The sequence below is a fragment of the Schistocerca cancellata genome, chromosome 1 (genome assembly GCF_023864275.1).
Source record: "Schistocerca cancellata isolate TAMUIC-IGC-003103 chromosome 1, iqSchCanc2.1, whole genome shotgun sequence".
NCBI classification, from domain to species: Eukaryota; Metazoa; Arthropoda; class Insecta; order Orthoptera; family Acrididae; genus Schistocerca; species Schistocerca cancellata.
The window spans coordinates 538,340,814-538,367,384 of record NC_064626.1 but is presented as its reverse complement, the minus strand read 5'-3'; the positions used below and the strand labels follow the sequence as shown (position 1 = coordinate 538,367,384).

At 37.6% G+C, this 26,571-nt stretch overlaps 1 protein-coding gene across 16 annotated transcripts in view; it reads right to left on the bottom strand.

Moving 5' to 3' along the window:
* LOC126179628 (calcium/calmodulin-dependent protein kinase type II alpha chain) overlaps positions 1 to 26,571 on the bottom strand; it is a 1,032,354-nt gene that overhangs the window by 152,474 nt on the left and 853,309 nt on the right. For all 16 annotated transcript variants that reach the window (XM_049924622.1, XM_049924624.1, XM_049924625.1 and 13 more), the window contains exon 12: positions 8,915 to 9,004. In XM_049924622.1, coding sequence (XP_049780579.1) covers positions 8,915 to 9,004 — 90 coding nt within the window. The remainder of the gene's footprint in view (positions 1 to 8,914; positions 9,005 to 26,571) is intronic.

The window sequence follows — 26,571 nt, the reverse complement described above, 5'->3', positions numbered from 1 at the left end:
CATTCCAATCCCGGGAGTGGAAAGACTTACCTTAGGGGGAAAAAAGGACAGGTATACACTCGCACACACACACATATCCATCCGCATATACACAGACACAAGCAGACATTTGTAAAGGCAAAGAGTTTCGGCAGAGATGTCAGTCGAGGCAGAAGTACAGAGGCAAAGATGTTGTTGAAAGACAGGTGAGGTATGAGCGGCGGCAACTTGAAATCTGCTTGTGTCTGTGTATGTGCGGATGGATATGTGTGTGTGTGTGTGTGTGTGTGCGCGAGTGTGTTTGTTTGTGTGTCTATCGACGTGCCAGCGCTTTTGTTTGGTAAGTCACATCATCTTAAACCAGAGTGTAATAGATATGTTCACAGAATTGTAATGAGAATCTTTGGAAGAAAAGTGATACTGCCCTTATCAAACCGTTTTGGATAAATATACAGAACTCGTATTTGAGAAACCTGTGTCATGATTTTGCTGCTACCATTGTATATTTCATGTAGAAACCATAAGAATAAAATAATAGAGATTATGAAATATACAAACATACTAAACAGTCATTTTCCTCTCACTCAGTACATGAATGTAGTAGGACAGAGATCTCCTAACATCAGTACAAAACAGCCTCCACACCATTCACTACACAGTGGCTTGCTGAGTACATAATTATGTAGATGTAGAAGCTGCAAGTAGCTAAAAGGGAGGAAATAAACATACACAAACATGATAAATGGAAAATCCAGGATGGAATGTAAGAATATTATGAGAAGGAAAGTTGCTACTCACCATATAGTGGAGATGCTGAGCAACAGATACAACTTTCCTTCTCATAATATTGATATATACTGGCATTTATAATTGTGAATGGCGTTGAACATATATTGATATGTGTGTGTGTGTGTGTGTGTGTGTGTGTGTGTGTGTGTGTGCGCGAGTGTCATTGTTTGTGTGTCTATCGACGTGCCAGCGCTTTTGTTTGGTAAGTCACATCATCTTAAACCAGAGTGTAATAGATATGTTCACAGAATTGTAATGAGAATCTTTGGAAGAAAAGCGATACTGCCCTTATCAAACCGTGTTGGATAAATATACAGAACGAAAGTGACTTTTCAATGAAGAAGTTACCCTAATAAATGATCATTGTCCATTAATGATACAGCATGTTTCTTGCTTAAAAACAAAAACAAAACAAAAAAAAATGTTGCAAAATAATGAAATTATCAACAGTTTTGTTGCAGTATTGTCCATCCCCTATCTCAACAATGCACTAAAATCTTAGAATAGTGTTGCCTGTCTTCTAAAGTTTCAGTCTATAATGCCCAGTATTTTTCTGATAAAAAAGAACAATTGTTTCGTATGAGAATGGATATCTCTACAGCCAATTTTCTATTGGTAACAAGTACCACTTCAGGCCTAGTGATAGGGAATAATTATTTTTAGGAGACACTGATTACATGAAAAAACTAAAATACTAAAGTGTTAAGACCAGGCTTGGGGAAAGTGACCGCTTTAGCTCATAAAAGATGACTATTTCATAAAATACTGTCAAAATAAAATTTGTCTCAACAGGATACCAGGTGGAACTTCCCGTGGCAAAAGGCAGTGTTCCAATATAGAAAATGTACAAAATTTAAGATTAACATAATGAAGTGGGACATTTGAAGTCTGGGGTGTCTAAGAAGCAGTTTAAAAGAGGTCACCTTGTACTGGTTTAAAGTAAATAAGTGCAGTGAAGCAAGGAATAAACAGAAACATCTTTATGTTTAAAGTTCATCCAGTAATGGGCACATATGATGTGTTAACACTACATCTGAAATTATTGTGATCAGAAATTTGATATGGAGTACCTAAATATCTATGCACTGTAAACTTGCAGAATTACCACCTGCACTAAGAAAATAGATTCAATACTTGCATTACTTCAGACTTGTTGGTAATTTAGAACCCATGGTTAAGTTTGGAAATGTGAGAAGAACTTTAAATATCAGAACTTAAATTACCTATAAGAAAAAATGTCCTTAACAATATTCCGAAAAACAGACAGAGCAATCCTGTACTTAAACATGAATCAGACACTGGAGCACAAAAACAAAAGTTACAATATGTTTTAGTCTTGATTACAGTGTGGCCCTTCAAATAGAATAATAGATAAAAGGGTGAAAGGAAAGTTTACACTTTGCACTACATTTGTAACTACAGCACATTTCCATTTAATACTCATTATTAATTGTTAATCAGTAGAAGTATTGCAGTAATTTAATTTATGAGATTGTGTTGAAAAGTAATGCCACAGAATTTCATAATGTGAAAAACTCTAAATTTTTTTAACTAAAACAAACTTTATTAACATTCTACATCTTTATTCTTCATGTCTGCATATTTATTTCTCAGCATTGTTGCCCTGGCAACAAACGCAGTTTCCCAACAAGAGAGCAGCTTGTTGATGCCATCACTGTAGAATATTTAACTTCATTGACAGAGCTACAACCTCACCTCTGCTTAGACCCCTTAATCACTATCAAAGTGAAGTTCTTGAAGGTGTTCTTTAAGTTCTGGAAACAGATGAAAATTTGATGGTGGCAAGTCAGGACTGTATGCAGGATGATGGATGACAGTGAATCCAATGTGTCAGACTGTTTCAGTTGTCACAGCACTCAGGTCTGGTATGGAATTGCCATGCTGGAGAAGAGAATGCCCCATGTGTGGGCAAACTCTTCAAATTAAAAACTAGATTAAAACACACTGTTGCTCATGTACCGACAGTTACATTACATACTGCCATGTTACACACTACAACTGTGAGCCTTTTGGTGGCAGATGGAGGCAAACATGTAGACATGAAAAATAAAGATGTACACTACTGGCCATTAAAATTGCTATGATATGCAAATGATTAGCTTTTCAGAGCATTCACACAAGGTTGCCACCGGTGGCGACACCTACAACATGCTGACATGAGGAAAGTTTCCAACCAATTTCTCATACACAAACAGCAGTTGACCAGTGTTGCCTGGTGAAATGTTGTTGTGATGCCTCGTGTAAGGATGAGAAATGCATACCATCATGTTTCCGACTTTGATAAAGGTCGGATTGTAGCCTATCGCGATTGTGATTATTGTATCGCGCCATTGCTGCTCGCGTTGGTCGAGATCCAATGACTGTTAGCAGAATATGGAATCAGTGGGTTCAGGAGGGTAATACAGAACGCCATGCTGGATCGCAATGGGCTCGTATCACTAGCAGTTGAGATGACAGGCATATTATCTACATGGCTGTAACGGATCGTGCAGCCATGTCTTGATCCAAGAGTCAACAGATGGGGACATTTGTAAGACAACAACCATCTGCACGAACAGTTCGATGATGTTTGCAGCAGCACGGACTATCAGCTCGGAGACCATGGCTGCGGTTACCCTTGACACTGCATCATAGACAGGAGCGCCTGTGATGGTGTAGCCAGTGACGAACCTGGTTGCAAAAATGGCAAAACGTCATTTTTTCGGATGAATCCAGGTTCTGTTTACAGCATCATGATGGTCGCATCCATGTTTGGCGACATCGCGGTGAATGCACATTGGAAGCGTGTATTTGTCATCGCTATACATGCGTATCACCCGGCGTGATGGTATGGGGTGCCATTGGTTACACGTCTTGGTCACCTCTTGTTTGCATTGACGGCACTTTGAACAGTGGGAATTACATTTCAAATGTGTTACGACCTGTGGCTCTACCCTTCATTCGATCCCTGCGAAACCCTACATTTCAGCAGGATAATGCACAACCTCATATCGCAGGTCCTGTATGGGCCTTTCTGGATACAGAAAATGTTCGACTGCTGCCCTGGTCAGCACTTTCTCCAGATCTCTCACCAATTGAAAACGTCTGGTCAATGGTGGCTGAGCAACTGGCTTGTCACAATACGCCAGTCAATACTCTTGATGAACTGTGGTATCATGTTGAAGCTGCATGGGCAGCTGTACCTGTACACGCCATGCAGGCTCTGTTTGACTCAATGCCCAGGCATATCAAGGCCATTATTACCCGCCAGGGGTGGTTGTTCTGGGTACTGATTTCTCAGGATCTATGCACCCAAATTGCATGAAAATGTAATCACGTCAGTTCTAGTATAATATATTTGTCCAATGAATACCCGTTTATCATCTGCATTTCTTCTTGGTGTAGCAATTTTAATGACCAGTAGTGTAAAATGTGAACAACACTTTTTCATTTAAAAATCTTTAAGAGTATTCACATAAAAAATTTAAAGGCTTTACTTTTCAGACACCCTCTATAATATATGGAGGCTTACAGTACTTTCAGCTTTTTGCAGTGTGATACACACATACAGTGGTTAAATTTTTCTGTTTATAATGTGTGTATGATTATATAATTCTTAAATATTTTGCCTCCGCCACATGGTAAGGAGAGCAGAGAGAGAGGGAGGGAGGGGGGAGGGGGAGGGAGGAGGGGGGAGGGAGGGGGAGGGGGAGGGGGAGAGGGGAACTGGTAGGACAGAGGAGGAGGAGAGTGTAGAAGGAAGGAGAATGAAGAAAAGAGGGGAGGGGGCATAGTGTGGTAGAAACAAAATGAGAAAATGAGTTGGACTGACATCAGGTGAAGATTATCCAGTTGAACAAGAGTAGAGCTTACAAAATGATGGTCACCTGAGGCAAGAAGAGAACATATTTGAGGATTAATGAAGATGAAGAGAAACACTCTTGCACTTAATAAGGTAGTAATCAAACACACAGGAGGGAGTAGTAACCACAACTACAGTTGAGACTCAAAGATGACCCATCTGGAAATATGAAGTATGAAAATTAAAATGGTCAAATAAAAAGTATGAGAGACAGGAAATTAAATGATCCTATGAATAATTTATGGCAGTATTTAGAAATTCTCAGCAACAAGTTTATAGAAAATAAGAAATAACAACAGAGACTCTGACATATTGCACCACCATGCAGTTTCCCTTCTTTCCACCTGCTTTCAGCTTCCACACTTCTTTCAATTTATTTATTTATTTTTTCCTTGATGTTGCACAAATGCTTGCCTTTTACCCTGGAAACTTGTTGTCTCACTTAACTGTATGCACTTGATACAACAGTAACAATACGAAGTAGATGAAGGGACATACAAAATAAATGTCTTTATTCACTATGTCTTTCTTTTACTTCTGCAACTAAAATCAAGAAAGTTAACTGCTTAAATTTTTAGAATCAGCTGACAAAAACACACAAAACTGCAAAACAAGCATTTGATAAAGGTGTGCAGATCATCATACTTACCAAACATACAGTTTGCAATGCAGTAACAGCAATGAAAATAAAAGTGACACAGCTTTCCATGTGATCTACAGTCAAGTCATGGTGCCATTGCCTAGCATATCATAAATGAGAACACACCTATTATTACAGTAACTTGGGGCATATAAAAGGAAAACTTGTAAAGCTAATTCCTTTGAATATGTTTGATGGTATGTCATGGGAGAAAATGGAAACGTAATAAATAAATGTGCTGACACCACTTATGATGCACGTATTTATAAAATTAACATACCAACATGAATGCAGACTTATGAAGTTCTAAACTTCATTTATTCATTTACCAATTGGCTACTACCAAAACAGCCATTTTCACCAAGTATTTACTGTTAATTCAGCCAAAGTGAACAAATGTGGAAATTAAGAGACTGCAGACTTCTTGCTTAGAATCTGACAATGATTGAGAGGATGGGCTGTCATTCACCTTTGAGATGAAGTGCTAATTGCCACATAGAATGCAAAAGAATAGCAATTTTGCTTACATGCTGAATGCTCTTTCTCCAGAGCAGGAATTTGAAAGAGGAATATAGATCACTCCTGGTGCTACATAAGACAAATGAAGGAGTGAATATATGAAAATAAAAGGTACATGTAAGTAATACTCTTATGAAATGAATATAAGAAGTGGCACAATTAATAGATTGTAATGAAGTAGAACAATTAATGGCCACACATATGATTCAGATTATAGAGATTCCAGAAAGCTGTTTGATAAGGCAGCTGAACACTGATTGGTCTGTTTACACTCAGAGTTACTGTTCAATGACCAGCCAGCTGCTATCTCTTCAACTGTGTTTCTTATTGTCTCTATAGGGTGTTTTCATATAGCTACAATATGACATGTCAGTTCTCAGTATCTATTTTTAAAAGTTTAAAGTCACTTTGCTACCGTTGGACAGTTAAAATTTTTAAAATCAATGTTTCTATCTTTCATCATCCACCTGGGCACTATCAGCAGATTTCAGACTGTGGCCATTATCCTGCACCACAAAAAGCAAAACTACAGTTACAATTCATTGTCACTGGTATAAAGTGGGAGTATTAACAAAATTCTTGAGGACTTGTACTGCAACAACCACTATATAAAATGAGCTACCATCAGAAAAAGAGTAAAAGTGCACACTGTGCTGGCAGTCAAGAAGTTAATATATGTGTTCCACTTGATTATCCATAATTTTACAAATAATATATGTATGAAATGACCACCATAATGTTACTGCACTAGTGGCACAATACACACTATGAGTCTTAAACAACTAACATGGAGACAGGAGACAGTGAAAGAATTTTACAGAGCTTTCCATGTATTGCAGGACAAAATGCTAACAGGTGCACACACTCAATTTTCTTTCTTCTTATAATGAGAACTGGCAGATCACTACACTTGAAAGGATTGGATGTTGTGAAATGAAGAGACAGAAGAATGAATCCCTAAGAAATATTGGAAACAGCCAGATAGAGAGTGAGCAAAGGAGAGTGACAGTGTACAAGTGTGAGTGACACATTGAGGGGAAAAGGGGGGGGGGGGGTGCATGAGAGTGTGCCTAATGCCGCTTTTGCTAGAATGCATAGGGATGTGCGCCAATGTAAAACTACTTGACGAGTTGGAACTGTGTGCTGATCTGGGACTTTTACTCAAATCCAGATTCTTGCTTCTTGCATAGAATTCTCTTGGCAACAAGAGATCTCTCTGCAGAGGGTAAAGATTTGGATACGAGATCTGAGTCTAGAAAACAGTTTTACTCTGTCAGTAAGTTTCACTGCATCTGTTATTTCACATTCATTCTCTGCAATCAAATGTCAAGTGACATTGTACCACTGGTACAATGGGTCATACCCTCTACCATGTACTTCACAACAGATTGTAGAGTACATATGTAGACAGACTGATAGACATTAAAACATAACTGACTGTAATACTTATGAGTACAAATTCAAGTCCTGAAATGCAAACCAACATTGCCAACACTGCTCAATAAGGACAGTTACCAGCAGATACCTATCAATTCACACTTAAAATATGCTATTATGGAGTGCCTGCACCTATTTCTTTAGAGTTTTCAAGATACAGAGGGATTCTCGCGAAACAAGATTGTATAAATATTGCCATATGCTTCATTAGCTTTCTGTAGACACAGGGAGCTAATATTATAAATTATTTCATGCTTTCAATTCATGATAATAATGTAGTATCAAGGTTAACAAGATATTCATCCAACTGGCACTGGAACAAATATGTCATTGTAGTTTCAGCAACATTAATCGAATAAGTAAATGCTATAGTTAGCATTCCAATACTGCTTTTAAAGAAGGAAAGGAGGGGAAAAAAGTTATGAATTTTTAGCTTGGTTTTAAATTTTTAATGATATGTTGCACTGTGTAATCTAAATACAGAAAAAGGCTCAACTTATAACACTCATATTTTACAATTAAGACTTTTGGTCCCAATAACTCTTCAGCCACTTCTTCCTTTAATGTACATTAGCATAGTTTCATTATTTGTCTCCTATTAGTCAGATTTCCTATTCTCTATTCAACCTTAAGAGCACTGAATAAGTTTGGTCCTCTTTTATACAATAAATTCTGGTTATTATGTAAATGTTGGTAAACAGCCTATAAATTCAATATCAAAGATGTGATATGAGTACCTTTCATTCTGCTAATTTATTATATTTGGATTAAGAGTATATTTGCTGCAGAATTACTAAGCTACAGCATTCTAAGACATAAAAAATAAAGTGAATAACAGTACAAGTGAAATACTAACAGCAATAGCTATACAAACTTCAGTTAAGATCATTCACTTTAATGAATTTCCCATAGTAGAACAGAGGAAATAGCAAATCTTGTGCAGGTATGCGAATGAAATTCAGTCACAACAAACAACACAGCTATGTATGATTACATCAATTATGAAAATTTTCATTTAATTCAGACATGTTGTATAAAATAAAATTTCAACACTGCATTAAGCCAAGCAGTAAAATTGTGTAAAAATATGACCCTATTTTAGAAGACAATCTTGAGGTAGCAGAAAATACTACAAAACAGGTGTCACATTGTACTGTTTCAGATTACAGCAACTTTGCTGAAAGCAATCTCTGTGGCATGCCTAGCTCACAAACACACACAAAGGCTCTGTCCTGTAAAAACAGAAATGACATTCTGATATATTTTAAAGTTATGTATGGTATTGAATCTATGCAGTTTGAATTCTATTAGTCTATTAATCATGCAAAGCAAAGAAGAAACAGAAAGGAAAGTAGTATTAAATTACTACAGTTAATACTTGCTATACTCACTAACTCCTACACTGCAAATATTATATGAGTAGAATGCTCAAATGTAATAGGTAAGCTATCAACTTTGGAAGAACCATGCCAGAGCTCCTTGGTCCTGTCTTCTTATGGTATAAATATTAATTGCAGCATCATGCTTATGTTACAGCTATTCCAGTCTCCTCTGAAAAATTTTCTACATCCAGACCTTTGTTAATTTCCTTCTCTGTTTCCAAAACTTCCTTTTCCAGAACTGTAAGTTTTGTAAACTTTTACCTCATTTAAATGAAATTACAGTATTACATGAAATCATTTTCTTACCTTTAACATCATCGTCTTCCAGAGTTGTGCTGCTGTCTGTTGATTCCTTTACTTGGGACCCATCGCTCTTTTTGGTAATGATACTGCGACCTAAGACAAAAACACAAGATGCCTGACAGACTGACATTCCAAACCTTTATTTTACATGCATCTGTCATTGGATAAAAATGCATGAATTTAGTGACCATAAAATCTAAAAAAAGTGATGGAACACACTTTACAGGCAACAGATATTTGTCAGATATTAGCAGGCTTAAATAAAGTAAGGTAACAGTCTGTTGTCTGTATCCTGTTATTTGCATGAAAATTATTCTTGTAGGATATTCTGACATTTCTAGAATTGTCTACTGATTTGAGTTATCATCTTCATTACATAATGATTAAATTTCTTTATTAAATTCACATTCTTTTTCTTGGATTATCAATACCAAATACTAATTACAAGAACATTTATGAAAAAATTAATAGAAAGCTTTATATGATTATTTTAACAATTCAAGACAATATTAAGCAAACAATTAAAGAATTGCACAGTAAAAAATATGTGTGTGTCAGACCAATTATGCTAGTAAGTCTTTGTTGTCCATTGCTTCATAATAATTTGGAGTATAAAGTTAATTAAGGCCATGAGCATCAACAATTTATATATGTAGTGTATAGCTAAGGAAATAACTAACCTATACAACATTTCAACTTATAACATGCAACGAAAATTGCAAACTTTTAAAAAAGCACATCATAAAAGAATTGAGAAAGTGATGATGGTACATCAATGTGCAGAAATGTAGAAGAGTGGAAGTTTATTGATGAAAACTCAGGCATGAATTTAACTAGGCTATTGTTTTTTCTCTTTGAAGTTTCCTCATTATCTAACATAACCACACTATTTTGTAATAGATGATGGGCCTAATTATTTCTGCATTTCTCTAGATAGAAAATTATGTTGAAATTTTGCTTTCTACTTATACTGAGATGTTGTAAAATACCAAACACAGATATTTATTTGCTTGTGGAGCGTATTCCGAAATTAAATGGCTTTTATGTTCTTATTATTTGTTATCTGAGAAACTTTAATATTAGGAGAATGATGATGAGCTTATACATCTCACAGCACTGTTCAAGTCTTTCCATTTGACATCACTGTGCCAGCTTGCATCTCAGGTGGCAAATGTACCCACTCTAATGAGAGTGTGGGTAGTGTAGTGCTACAATTTTCTTGTTGATGATGATGATGATATGTGGCAGCACATAACCTAATCCTGACACCAAAATAATAATGAACTAATCATGCCCACCCAACAGATTGGGAGATGGATCACGATCAACAATGTCACATGTCCAATTCTGCAAGACACTGTGATGAAACTTGAAATTTAACCTATAACTTTACAGTGGAGAGTGTGATGAAGAGGAACCATGTCTCCTCCACTTGCAGTCAGCCAGAGGTTATAATAATATTTTAAATATTTTTCACCACCAGGACTCAGACTGCCTACTGCCAAGCTGAATACCAGTGCTCAAGTATGCTTTTAACAAACTTGGCTGTGGAGGCAGATAATGTATTATGAAAATAACTATCATGAGTGTATAAATAGTGACTCCATAGATTCTTGCAATTTATATCAGATTTAATTTATTATTATCTTTATATTACAGTTTGGAATGGTATCAACGGTATGTTCACTTTCATTCTTAATGTTTCTTATCCTCAAATCCTTTTACATTTCTTCTCATATTTACATCTTTTTCCAGTTAACTTTACCTAATTACAAGTACCCTTAAGAGTATGAACAATTAGTTCTTATGTTCCACATCTCTCTTCCGTATAACAAATTCTGCAATCAAGTCTCAGTTTCCTTGATAATTAACCATTTTTAAGTAATTTAATGCTATAATATTTTTTTTCTGTACTCAGGCTTGTGTACTCCAGACCAGGTAGAAATCAATCTACTGTGAATAGCTCAATGTAATTGACAGATACCCTCAGGGGGAAAAATGCATAGTACAGTTTCTTGATGCAGAGTGTGTCTGTGGTACACGTATTTGTAATACAACTTTCTGGAAGAAGTAAAGGTAACAACAATTCATGGTATAGTTGAGATGCTGAGTAAACAACAGGCAGATGAACAAGAATGAAAACCTCACTAAAGTTTCAGGTTTCTCAGAGCCCCCCCCCCCTTTCTCTCTCTCTCTCTCTCTCTCTCTCTCTCTCTCTCTCTCTCTCTCTCACACACACACACACACACACACACAATCATGGAAGCTGAACAACTTGTCATTCTTTCTACATGACTGATTGCTGCTGTTTAGCATTTCTTTTCTTTTTCATATACTGTGCAAACATAAAAAAGAACAGTGTCAATACTTCTGTAAAAATTTCTTGCAGACCACAAGTATTGACTTTAAAAATGTAGCTGAGCTCTCCAACACATCATATTTTACTGTTTGTAACAAATTATTGTACCTACAAATATTAATTTTTTTTTATTATCCAGTTGTAGATGCATCAAGAAAGGACAGGACATACTATATACGGTCATTTAAAGGTTCGTAACGTCATATTTCAATCTTTGAAATTTTGAAATGAAGATATATGTTACTGTTTTCCGAAACATAAATGGATGTAACAGGATGAGCATAATCTTTCATTTTTATTTGAAATCAGTTTTGATCAGCAATATTTCAATTATTATTGACCTTCTATGTTTCATAGCCGATGTATTAACTTTTAGTAAACTTGACTGAGAATATGGTGTAATATTCTGCAATAAGTGAGGCCAATCATCATGTGAAAATTCATTTCTGGGAGATAGAATAAAGTTGCCATTTGATTGAAACATCCAATAATGTCCTCACTTATGGAGATCTGTGTGAAGGTACATGTCTTTGTTCATGGACTGAAAGGAGGAAATTTGAAATGGATTTACTTATGGTGAAAGAAAATTAGTTTTTGGGCCTTCTTTTGATCTTTACTATTTTAACATTCATATTCAGCAGGAGTGTGGTTCAGAGTCCTGTTGAGACTTTGAGATTTAGGTTTTCAGTGCTTTCCTTAATTTCATTAAGGAGAATGCCAGGATGGTTGCTTTGACAAGGACATTGCCTATTCTCTCCACCTGCCCCCCTTCACACACACACACACACACACACACACACACACACACACACACACACACACACACACACGTCTATCCTATTCCCCATGTGCACTGTCTCTTATGACCTTGTTGTAGATGGAATGTTAAACTGTAACCTTCCTTCCTTTCATTTATATTTATGACACAAAACACTACTCAACAATGGAAGCTTATGGGTGAGTGGAAGTGAGGAATGCCAGAGGCAATGAAAATTATGATGGTACTGGTGTTATGGTAACAGCCAACTTACTTATCTTATCAAGTTGTGTTACACCTCACCCCACCAACCTCCAAGATAACCTCCTCCATTAATCTCTGATCGGTTTCAAGTTCCAGTTTTTGTAATCCATTCTCCTCTTTCACCGAGGAATGAAATTTTAGTTTTTGCCTATTTATCTTTATTAATAAACATTAACTGATACCAGAGAAAACATTTATTTACCAGGTGGCAACCTACTGTTAGTAACATAAATAGTCAACAGACACACTAGCTGTAAGAATGTGGGCTACTTGCATCTACTAAGTGAGTGATGGAGGTATGAGTAAATGTATTAGGTAGTTAAATCTTTCATGATCCATAGTCCAGGGGAATGACGTATGACAAAAATTAAGGAAAACTCTGTCCTATATAAGACTATGCTAGGCCCTGTTCTTCAGTGAGTTTCCTACAATTATCCTACACTACTTTTATTAATATCTCTGCAGATGATTTTTTTCAACATTATGAAAAGGAAAGTTGCTACTCACGATATAGCAGAGATGCTGAGTCACAGATAGGCACAACAGAAAGACTCTCACAAATAAAGATCTCGTCAAAAATAGATCACACACACACAAATGCTACTCACACACACACATGACTACAGTCTCGGGCAACTGCAACCACACTGTGTGTGTGTGCGCGCATGCGCGCACTTGCATGTGTGTTTTGACGAAGCCTTCAAGGGCCAAAAACTTTATTTGTGACAGTCTTTTTGCTGTGCCTATCTGCAACTCAGCATCTTCACTATATGGTAAGTGCAACTTCCCTTTTCATAATATTGTTACATTCCATGCTGGATTTTCCATTGATTGATATTTTTTTCAAGTCTGACTGATGTGGAATTGGTTACAGTACTTTATTACAGATGTGTTTAGAAAAGTAACTGGCTGACACAATTTATGCTGAGATGACAGAAGTCATGGGACAGCAGTATGCAATTATACAGATGGCAGTAGTATTGCATACACAAGGTATAAAGGACACTGCATTGGTGGACTTGTCCTTTGTTCTCAGGTGATGCATGTGAAAATGTCTCTGATGTGATTATGCCCACATGATGGGAATTAACAGACTTTGAATGTGAAATGGTTGTTGGAGCTCGATGCATGGGTCATTCCCTTTCAGAAATTGTTAGGGAATTCAATATTCTGAGATCACAGTGTCATGAGCGTACTGAGAATACCAAATTACAGGGAAAGCCTCTCACCATGGGCAACATAGTGGCTGACAGCCTTCACATAATGAGAGAGAGCAGTGGCATCTGCATAGAGTTGTCGCTGCTAACAGACAAGCAACACTGCGTGAAATAACCACAGAAATCAATGTGGCACATACAATGAATGTATCTCTTAGGACAATGCAGAAAAATTTGGCATTAATGGGCTATGGCAGCAGATGACCGACTTGAGTGCCTTCGCTAATAGCATGACATTGCCTGCACTGCCTCTCCTGGCTCCACTACCAAATCAGTTGGACCCTAGATGACTGGAAAGCCATGGCCTGGTCAGATCAGTCCTGATTTCAGTTGGTAAGAGCTGATGGTAGGATTTGAGTGCAGTGCAGACCCCATGAAGCTTCGGACCCAAGTTACCAGCAAGGCACTGTGCAAGCTAGCGGTGGCTCCACAGTTATGTGGATCATGTTTAAATGGAATGGATTGCGTCCTCTGCTCCAACTGAATCTATCATTGACGGGAAATTGTTATGTTCAGATACTTGGAGACCATTTGCAGCTTTCATGGACTTCATGGTACCAAACAACAATGGCATTTTTTTGGATGACAATGTGCCATGTCAGAGGCCCACAATTATTCGTGATTGGTTTCAAGAACATTCTGTGCAATTTGAGCGAATGATTTGGCCACCCAGATCACTCATATGGGACATAGTTGAGAGGTCAGTTCATGCACAAAATCCTGCACCAGCAACAGTTTTGCAATTATGGATGGCTACAGAGGCAACATGACAATATATTTCTGCAGGGGTTTCCAACAATTTGTTGATTCCATACGACACTGAGTTGTTGCACTACACTGGGCAAAATGAGGCCAAACACAACATTAGGAGGTATCTCATGACTTTTGTCATCTCATTGTATAGCTGAATATTTCAATTTTTTCTCAATATACTCCTCCACAAGTTTTCCCACCTTACTTTTAATTAATTTATTTTTATTTATGAAACTTCCTCGCCTTACATGGGCAAGTGCTCTACTATCTGAGCTACCCATGCACGACTCACAACTCATCCTCACAGCTCTAATTCCACCAGTACCTCACTTCATAGAAGCTCTCACCTTTCTTCCAGGAGTGCCAGTTATGCGAGGTCTGCAGGACAGCTTCTGTGAAGTTTGGAAGGTAGGAGACAAGATAATGGTGGAATTAGAGCTGTGAGGATGGGTTGTGAGTTGTGCTTGGGTTGCTCAGATGGTAGAGCACTTGCCTGTGAAAGGCAAAGGTCCCAAGTTCGAGTCTCGGTCTGGCACACAGTTTTAATCAACCTGGATGTTTCATATCACTGCACATTATGCTGCAGAGTGGGAATTTCATTCTGGATTTTTATTCATGATTACTGTCTTATTAAGGAAGGTTGTAAGGAGCAACAGTCCATTTTGGAAAGGAAAAGTCAGTGAGTCTACTGTTCCAGTATTTTGTGAAGGAGATTTAAGGCAACTGTTGAAAATATAGATCAGATGACTACATTAGGAACTGCTCCTGCTACACATAAATTCAAAATTTTACCAAAGTGTTACCACACTTAGCTATTTCATGTTATCTGTGACTTCATCTTCATCAGTTAATTCATTTGCAGTCTGCTTACTTTTCACAACTTTCCATTACGTTGCCACATACTCTTAACATTTTAACTTTGTTGCATGTACAACTGAGAGAGTTCTTATCTATAGGGCAGTAATAACACCTGACAAGTGCGTTTTAATCATAAAAAAATTTTCTTTTCGTACCAAACATCATATTTAACATTGTCTCTAGCACTTTTGTTTCATTCTTTTGTTGATCAAATTTTATTACATCATGAACCATTAAGCAACTTCAACCTAAATAGCATAAATTACACCGATTTTGGGTAGGTAGCGTTGAAAAGTTTTCATAAAGTCTACAAAATACATCATGCAACACACTGCGGTATTTAATTTTTTTAAACAGCTTATTTTGATTACCATCTGACCATACTCAGACCATAAAATATGTATTTAAGTGTGCATTCTACAACTGCAAAATGCTCTAGTTTGGTGTAACTTGTGGTTGTTGTTGTGGTCTTCAGTCCTGAGACTGGTTTGATGCAGCTCTCCATGCTACTCTATCCTGTGCAAGTTTCATCATCTCCCAGTACCTACTGCAACCTACATCCTTCTGAATCTGCTTCTCTTCATCTCCCTCTACGATTTTTACCCTCCACGCTGCCCTCCAGTACTAAACTGGTGATCCCTTGATGCCTCAGAACATGTCCTACCAACCGAGCCTGTCTTCTAGTCAAGTTGTGCCACAAACTTCCCTTCTCCCCAATCCTATCCAACACTTCCTCATTAGTTACGTGATCTACCCATCTAATCTTCAGCATTCTTCTGTAGCACCACATTTTGAAAGCTTCTATTCTCTTCTTGTCCAAACTATTTATTGTCCATGTTACACTTCCATATATGGCTACACTCCATACAAATACTTTCAGAAACGACTTCCTGGCACTTAACAAATTTCTCTTCTTCAGAAATGCTTTCCTTGCCATTGCCAGTCTACATTTTATATCCTCTCTACTTCAACCACCATCAGTTATTTTGCTCCCCAAATAGCAAAACTCCTTTACTACTTTAAGTGTCTCAATTCCTAATCTAATTCCCTCAGCATCACCCGACTTAATTCGACTACCTTCAATTATCCTCGTTTTGCTTTTGTTGATGTTCATTTTATATCCTCCTTTCAAGACACTATCCATTCCTTTCAACTGCTCTTCCAAGTCCTTTGCTGTCTCTGACAGAATTACAATGCCATCAGCGAACCTCAAAGTTTTTATATCTTCTCCATGGATTTTAATACCTACTCCAAAATTTTCTTTTGTTTCCTTCACTGCTTGCTCAATATAGAGATTGAATAACATCGGGGAGAGGCTACAACCCTGTCTCACTCCCTTCCCAACCACTGACTCCCTTTGATGTCCCTCGACTCTTATAACTGCCATCTGGTTTCTGCACAAATTGTAAATAGCTTTTCACTCCCTGTATTTTACCCCTGCCACCTTCAGAAATTGAAAGAAAGTATTCCAGTCAACATTGTCAAAAGCTTTCTCTAAGTCTACAAATGCTAGAAACGTACATCATATACTTCCATCTTCCAGTGCACAGTGTCACTGTAATAGTTTGCACTGGAAGACAGATGTACATGATAGTGATATAACAGAATGGAGCATTTCAAGAATGATTAGTTGTTGCACCTCTAGAAAGCGCAGTTAAATGTGTCTTTTATGACCTGAGGATGGTCAGACTCTGACCAAAATTGACTGTCAAAATAAAAATAAGTACTGCTGAGTATTACATGGTACAGTTAAAATCAACAGTTACTAAGAAATAAGATCTGTACCATATAAGATTTTATCAGATCATGTATTACAGTCACCTAATGCCAACCTTGCAAGATCACATAAAAGAACAACCTCCTTGCTCTCTTGTGTGTTACATAATTATGCAACCACTTCAAACTAAAAACTTGTGTCTTCAAGGCAGTCAGTTGAACACACAATCTATGACACTATGTGATATATGTGGTACTAAGCTTTCACAAAAAAAAATCCTGTGACAGTAGGCCAACAGGCTATTTTACCCACATGTAACATTTTGTGGAAAATAATTTGACAGCCTTCGTCCCACTATCTTTAACTCTGGGTAAAATACAAGAACCTGATAATTTTAATTGTCTCATTTTGCAAAATACATGACATCAGACAAACACACATATTCAATAACTTTAATCTTCTGCCATAAACAAATGTAAATGCTTAAAATTATAGGGATATATCATTTAAATGTCCTGATCAGTGAGCTCTGGGTGGCTATATAGGTTTATGTACCTACATAAAGCTTTGCAGAGGTGCGATGAACATTTCATATAATTGTTTTCAACTGGCTAACTTTCTACAAACATTCACTATGTCCCATCAAATTTAAACCACAGTCAATGACCAGGTTTTGAATATGACTTTCTCAAATCATCAAATTTCAGCTCACTTGAGGTGTATCTACAAGTAACAGTGGTAGAGCAGAAGGTTTGGGAGAAACAGGGCTCAAGAACTAGTTGGCATTGAATAATTCAGAACTTTATTTGCATGTTAGTTACAGAAAAGAAGAAAGATTCTGATTTAATGTACTGTTAATGACAAGGCCTTATGAGTTACGTTGCTAGCCCAGATAGAGCAAAGATGGGGTAAGACTTTGATCACATTCTTCTAAAGGAGCCTTTACAACATTTAGGGAACCCACAGGAAACTTAAACTGAATGGCCTAACGGATATTTGAACTCTGTTTCTGCTGAATGTGAGCCTACAGTGCTAAGCACTGTTCTACCTCATTCATTTGCTTATCAGTTACCCAACAGAGAACTTCTAGTATTCACACAATGTTATGGCTCCGTTACAAATGTGTCACTGTTTGTTCATCTATGTAAAGGTAAACAAAATTTTTTATGTTACCTTCTTTCAGGCCGATCCAATTTGTACAACATTTTCAAGCAAGCAGAAAGTATAATTCTGAGAGGTATGCTACACATCCACTTACATCTACTCTTGTCCATTCATTGCACTCAAAACATTTTCTAGTCACAAAATAGGGTTCCTTTCACCTCCTACTATTTCTGATGACTCCTTCATTTGTGTCTCCCCTTGTACTTGCAACAGGTGGGTCCCTATCAATTTGGGGCTGAGTGATCTGATCCTCCTCCTATTCAGCTTCCCCAAACATAATCCCTTTTCCTTCCTGTAGCAAGAACTAGCAGTGCTGAAAGCTAGGAATAGTTTTTTCGCACTTTTGAATGTATCTATTGAAAGCAGCAGATTTTTGTATTCTGTAAGTTAGTACTGGCCACCTATTCTGTCTCACTGTAATTTTGCATTTATTTCTTTTCTCTTTGTTAACACTATTTCATGCTTGTTTTCACTGTTTTCATTCATGTAGAGGTAAATGTTATCAAAATATCTTCCTGACTCCAAAAAAGCTTATTGGGTTTCCAATCTTGTCATTCTGCAGAATATCTCCAACATTTCGAAAAGAATCTGCATACCAGTTAAATGCTGGTGTAGCTCAGTATCTGCTTATAAAAGATGGTTCAAGTGAAACTATGGAAACTCTGGGTACAAATATCAACAATATAGGAAACAACTGATTGCTACTTACCATAAAGAAGGCATGTCAGGTTGGCAGATAGGCACAATTAAAAGACACTTACACAAAGCTTTCCACCACAGCCTTCATCAGTAACAGCCAGACACACACACACACACACACACACACACACACAAGCAAGAAAGCAAGCAAGCATACCTTAGACACATACAACTGCCAACTACAGCATCTCGGGCCAGAATGCATCTATTACATGGGATGCAAGCAGCAATCTGGAGCAAGTGGGGAAGGGGAAGGGATAGTAGTGTGTGGGTGGAGAGAGAGACAACACCGTCTGGCAGTGTCCAGGGACTGAAAAGCCAACAGGTGCAGCATCAGGAGGTTGTGGGGCAAGGAGGTGGGGGAAAAAAAGGAGGTTGAGGCACAGTTAGTTACGGGAGCGGGGAATGTGTTTTACGGATAACTCCAATCTGCAGAGTTCGGAAAAGCTGGTGGTGGAGTGAAGAATCCAGATGGCTCAGATAGTGAAGCAACCATTGAAATCAAGTGTTTTATGTTCAGCTGCATGTCGTGGCATAGGGTGGTCTACTCTGCTCTTGGCCACAATCAGGCAGTGACCATTTACCCTGGTACACAGTTGGCTGGTAGTCATACTGATATAAAAAGCTGTCCAATGATTGCAGCAGAACTGGTAAATGACATGGCTGCTTTCACAGGTGGCCCAGTCCATGACGGGACTAGAATAGGAACTGCTGGGTGGATGGATTGGGCAGGTTTTGCATCTGGGTCTTCCAGAGGGATATGATCCTTGTGACAAGGGGTTGGGATTGGGAATGGCATAGGGATGGACTAGGATGTTGTGGAGGTTGGGTGGGAAGTGTCTCAGATAGGATGTCCCTGATTTCAGGGCATGATAATAGGTAATCAAAGCCCTTGTGTAGGATGTGATTCAGATGTTCCAGTCTGGGGTGGTACTGGGTGACAAAGGGGATGCTCCTTTGTGGCTGGTTCTTGGGAGTGATGGGAAGATTTGGGGTGTGAGGGGAAATGGCATGGGAGATCTGTTTGTGGACTAGATCTGGGGGATAGTGCCTGTCTGTGAAGGCCTTGGTGGACCTCAGCATACTGAGCAAGGGAGTTTTTGTCAGTGGAGATACACCATCCCCAGGTGGCCAGTCTATATGGCAGGGATGAAAGGTATGACAGCTGTAAAACTGCAGGCATCACCCAATTGTGGCCAAGAGAACAGCAGACCACCATGTGCCACAACATGCAGCTGAATGTGACACACTTAATTTCAATGGTAGCTTCACTACCGGAGACATCTGGGTCCTTCCCTCCACTTCTAGCTTTTCTGAACTGCGCAGATGGAATTATCCTTATGACACACTCTCCACTCTTGTAAATATCCCTGCCTCAACCTATGGTAACATACTGTCCCCACACCCTCCACCCAACAGTTCCTGCACCCTGTGTCCTATCATCTCCTCTCCATTGTCATCTCCCAACCTGTTTATTTGCAACCCTCTACCAATGCATCTGCCCATTTTTGCCAGCTCCTCTCCTTTTCTGCTCCTTTTCCCCCACCTTCCTTCCTCACAACCTCCTCAAGCTGCACCTGTTGGCAGTCCCAGTCTTGCACATTAAACCAGGCAGTGTTCATCTCTCTCCTCACCCACACACTGCTATCCCTTCCCCTTCCCCACTCCCTTCATATTGTTGCTTGTATCCAATGTGATAGCTGTATTCCAACCCAAGATGCTGGAGTTGCCAGCCATATATGCATAAGGTGTGCTTGCTTGTGTGTATGACTGGTGTGTGTGTGTGTGTGTGTGTGTGTGTGTGTGTGTGTGTGTGTGTGTGTCTTTTACTGATGAAGGCTGTGGCAGAAAAAGCTTTATGTAAGTGTCTTTTAATTGTGCTCATCTGCAATTTGACATGTCTTCTTTATGGTAACTATAAAAAACAGCTATTAGTAACAGGATAATCTCATACACCTGTTGTTTCATTAACGTTGAACATAAGCATATGCTCCCCACTTTCTCAACCAGGTAAGTTTGAAGCCCTGATGTTAGTATTTGATTCTGTATTACATATAATGGGGAACTGTGTGAGATTGTTAAAGAGCACAGAAGTTCAATCAGTTGTTCCTAAATGGTATCTATTAGAATGTTCATAAAGAGACAGTGTGACTGTGGTTTGATGAAAATTTAGGTCATGATTTTGATGCAGTGGACTGGTTATCCCACAAAATCAGTCTTATGGAGGAGTTATAGGTAATTTTTCCACCACAGGATACTACTGTTATTTAGGGAGAGAATGCACTTTGATGAACAGTGGGACAGAGAGAATGTAGTATAAAATATGGACAATAGTACAGATGAAGGTTCCCATAAAATGTTAACAAGTCTGTGTGGAAGTCAATGAACAGTTACACTAATGAATCTCAACATTGAGGAAGGTTCAAAGTAAATGCCAATTGGCATCTCACTAAGTGCGATCAAATGTATGCCTCATTCAATGAGGGGGGGGGGGGGGGGGGGGGGGGGGGGGGACAGTGACCCGAGCTGCTACTGACAAGAACATTTGCAAGATTTAAAGGGCCAGTTCCTCTACAATGTCTAAAGAAATACGGATGTGGATGCACTGGCAGTTTGAAAGAAGATGCCAAGACTGATATACCTTCTGAAGATTTTGGAAATCTGAAAACTGAAATTCAGCATTTATGTTTATGTTTGTAGATGAACAGTGCAGCTGAAAACCCTCAAGATCAAATCGTAAAATGTAAGCAATCTCTTCACCATTTAAGAATGCTGCATAAAAGCAAATGCACTAATAAATATTGGGGGAAAGAGAAAGATTATGAACAATATTATTAATTAATTAGTACTAAATTGAGCAGAATCAACATTTTTAGATTTTTTCTAAAATTCATTTGAACTATGATATAATCAACAGTGACATAATATAAATATGTTGATGCAAGTGGTCCCTTTAAGACTTTTTTCCTATGATTAACTTTTAACAAATTTTTTACTATAAAATTTTGTAAGTCGAATATTGATTGCTTGACAAAGCACAGATGCAAGACTAAAACAGTCATTAGAATTACTGTCTAAACTGCTGCTCTGACAATTTTTGGACATTCATGCACAAGCTGATACTGATACAGCTTTCCATGCAAATGGCTGCCAAAAAGCAAATAATTATGGAAAGCTTAGCATCAAACTTGTAACATAAAAGCACCAAATAAATTAGTAAAACAGTTCTGTTTCCTCTACCAAGATGTCAGTGTAATGAAATGCAATTCTTCCCTCCAAAATCTGACATGCCAGCAAACACATATTATATACATGAAAAACAAACATTAAAAGCAATTTAATGAATCTATAGTTTGAATGTGGGCCTTTAGCATTAAAAATGTTCTAAACTTTTAGTGTAGTGTTGTTCATATAAGAACCCATATTCCTACAAAATTCATTCATTTTAGAAATACAGAAGGCATATTATTTGAGTTTTTTTAGCTTGAAAATGAAACAGGTACTGTAGCCTGATAGTTTAATGCAAGTGTAAAATGCAGTTTGGCAGTTACATGGATGTATGATACAAATTTTCAAATCCCATTTATTCAGAGAATGTTTAACACTGAAATAAAAATTAGTATTAACCATACACCATTAGACAATACAACTCTAGCAAGAGTATGAATAAATATGTGTTCTTTAGCTTTCCTTTCTTGTATGTCTGATGATTAGGGTAATGAAAACAAAAGCTCCCAAGTTCCTAAAATATACTTCAAGGCAAATAAAATTTAATCAATACTTAGCAAACACTTCCCTCTTTTTATCATTACACACTTCCTGCCCTATATTCATAGGTGCACTGCATCAACAGAGCCTGTTCAGTATTAACATTTTAATGCACTTGGAAGAAAATGCTTCTCTTTTTTCAACACTAATATCCTCATTATTTGCAATGAACTTAAACAGTGCAACTTTGAATATGTATTCACAATGTAAACCTCATAACTGCAGCTGTATATCACAATGTCGTTTTGATATGTGCACCTCCACTGCATGGAAAAAGCAGTTTGAGTGGAAAATACACAATGTTAATGTGTAGAACCTTAAAAATCCTGTTGTCAACCGTGGTGTATGTACTGCCATTTTGAATTATGTGGATGCACACGAACCTGGAGAATTTTATGGGACATAAACCTATTATTAGAGCTTCTGTCTGACTGTGTGGTTCATTTAAACAGACACCTTTGGTAACGCCAATCTCAAGTGCAAAATTTCTAAAACTTCATGTAAAAAGTAGTACTAACTTATTGATATTGTTTTCACACAATTGCATTAAAATTAATGTGGACTGATGTATTATTCAAAAAATTATGTGAGTGGTAATGTGCACCAGCAGGTAAAGTGAATATTTCGAAGATTTTCACGTGTACAGTGCTCATAGAATATAAATCATAGAGGAGAGACACTTGATAATGCAAGAGAGAACTGGTTTATTCATGCATACAGTCATAAAATAGAACATACAAAATGAACACATCAGTCAAACAGAAAAAGTGAGTCTCAAAATTGACGGCGAAGTTATGTTCAGTACTACATCTTACCACTTTCTGGAGAAAGGTTGGAGCAGTTACATCAGTTACCACGGCAACAAAGATAAAACAAGAGCAACATTAAAGCTACATCTACAAAGGAATTAAGCAATATGGTGGAATAAAATTTTTATGGAAAAGAACACACACACTAAAAGATTACACAGATAAGGCATAAAACATACTGGTTCAACTCTACAGAAAACAATTCAGGCACTGTCACACAAATCATGTTACCCTCACAACATTTATTACATGGCATTCCTCTTACGTGTGATTATCTAAGAAATTAATAAATATCATTTATTTACACATATACACAAGAAAGAGGTGCAGTACCTACAGGGACATAATTACAAGCAGAAAAGAAAAAAAACAATACATACATTTCACTCTCTCTCTCTCTCTCTCTCTCTCTCTCTCTCTCTCACACACACACACACACACACACACACACACACACACACAAAATAAAGCTGTAAGTTTGTGTTCTCCACTTTTTCAGTTGTACAAGTACTCATTCTTCCATGCCCACAGTAAGTATATATCCATTAGCTTCCAATTCAGCTCCAGCAATTTAGCTTTCTGGCCCTACAATCTGTCAAAGTAACCAAGGTTAGAAGAGACTAATGCTACTAGAACATCTTCTTTCACAATCTTAATTCTATACATCATCTTTCTCTCTACACAACTATCTAAATCAGCACTGGGCACACTCAGTCAGAATGGAATGACTTAACAATAATTAATTAGATAAAGGGAAAAGAAATAGCTTCAGTTTACAAGGGAGTGCAATTTTCGTTGCAAGTGAAATCCTTCCACAACTGTTCTGTATGGTACTGACAATAATATATCTTTGAAAACACTCCCCTCTAAAGCGTCACTTTCATTTTCCAGCTGTCATATACATATTTATATCTGACATTTTACAGAAGGTAAGAAAAAGGATTTAGAGTTTTTTATCTTTTCAATGAAGAGATCAGTAGAAACTGAACACAAGCTCTGACTGGACAAGAATAGTGCAGGAAATTATTAGGGCTTTTTCAAATGAACCAATCGAGCACTTGCTTGAAGTGATTTAAGAAAGACCTAAATCCTAATTTCTGTAAAGGGAGCTGAATCCTTCTACTCCTTAAAGAAGGCACAATGCTTTCACTAGTCCTCATGTTATTCGCTGGCAGCCTTAGATAAGCAGCAACTGAATTTGACTTACAAATATTAATTGCTATTACTAACCAAGAACAAAAAGCTTAGAAATTATTTCAACTGTTTCCTTGAAACAGTTTTTCCTTATTCTTACACATGACAGATTTGTTTTGTAGCTTGTTTTCCAGTGTAATTTATCAGAAAATTATCATTAACACTAATATTATTTCCTTTTCCTGTTATACTATTTAAGTGGGCACAACTAAATGTTTATGTAAACCACTAGATGGAAGAATATAATAGAGGGAAACATTCCACGTGGGAAAAATATATTTAAAAAGAAAGATGATGAGACTTACCAAACAAAAGCGCTGGCAGGTCGATAGACACACAAACAAACACAAACATACACACGAAATCTAGCTTTCGCAACCAACGGTTGCCTCGTCAGGAAAGAGGTGTGCGAGTGTATACCTGTCCTTTTTTCCCCCTAAGGTAAGTCTTTCCGCTCCCGGGATTGGAATGACTCCTTACCCTCTCCCTCAAAACCCATATCCTTTTGTCTTTCCTTCTCCTTCCCTCTTTCCTGACGAGGCAACCGTTGGTTGCGAAAGCTAGATTTCGTGTGTATGTTTGTGTTTGTTTGTGTGTCTATCGACCTGCCAGCGCTTTTGTTTGGTAAGTCTCATCATCTTTCTTTTTAAATATACTAGATGGAAGAAGTTAGATGCAACCACTAAATGTACGAACAAGATACAGTGTTGATATCTATCACAATTTTATGATGTATATATGAAGACTGAAGAGAAGAATAAAAATTTAGAACCTGGATCTCATGCTCACCAGGCAGATGTGCTAACCACTTTGCCACCCTGGCACAGTAGCTTTGCACAGCTGCATGGACTAGTATGCCTTCCTCCTCAGTCCAAATTCCCATTCATGCCTCAGCCCACCTGATATTCCCCCTAAACTTGAACAGCACTGCAGAGGTTCTCCAAACATATTTCCAAATTCATTGGTAGAATACTAGGGAAATGCAATCAGTCTACAAAGGAGACAGCATAAAACCACTTGTGTGCACTAACTTAGAATATGATTCAAGAATGTGGGACCCATATTAAATATTGACTGGATACAAGGAAAGCCAGCACAAATGGTGATAGGTTTGCTTGATCAATGGGAGAGTGTCGTGAATATGCAGAAAGAACTGAACTGGCAGACAACTGAAGACAGCTGTGCACTATCCCATGAAAATCTATTTAGAAAATTTTTAGAGCCAACTACAAGGGTTTAATCTAGACCTATACTACAACCACTTACATATTGCTTCCATATGGAAGGTGAAGATCAGATTGTACTTATTACAGCTTGCACAGAGACAGTGAAGCAATTACTCTTCCCCACTCCATATGTGAATGGAAAGAGAAAACATCGGGAGGTGTGGATTATATCCCTATTCTGTGTTTTAATGTGCGTATTGCTACTGGTGGTATAGAAAACCTTGTTATACATAATTATAACTTAGCAACATTATTCTGCAGAAAATGTAAAGAAAGGTTGGTGTGCCAGCTATGGTAAAAGGAATGTCATAAGTAGTGCAATTTATGTGCACAGTTTTTGTCTACAACATCATTTTGAAGAGAGGACCCTAGAAATGCCATTAAATAATTCTTATTATTGATATTAACAATGTACAGGGCACCTTCAAGAAATTTTAGTCTCTTTTTGAAACAGTTTGACTCTCTCCTAATGTACATATTTAAATGCAGAAGAGATGTATGTGATAGTGCTAGGTGACTTCAATGTAAATTTTCTACCTAATTCCAGAGATAGATTACACCTGGAAAATTTGATGTCCATATACAGTCCTGCTTCTGTTGTCACTTCCCTACAAGAATAACTTCATGTATGAGCACACTATCTCACAGTATATTTACATACCAGACTAAAATAGGTGATGTAATTACTGGTCAAATCCTGAATGATCTCTCTGACCAAGATGGATAAGGACTCACTATTAACAGTGCAAGTATTTATGAGAATGAAAGTGGACATGACTGGAAAGTAGCTAGGGCAGTTAATTACAAAATTATTCTGGCTTTTAAATCATGTCTAGAAGACATAAACTGGAGACCTGCATATAAATTAAACAATG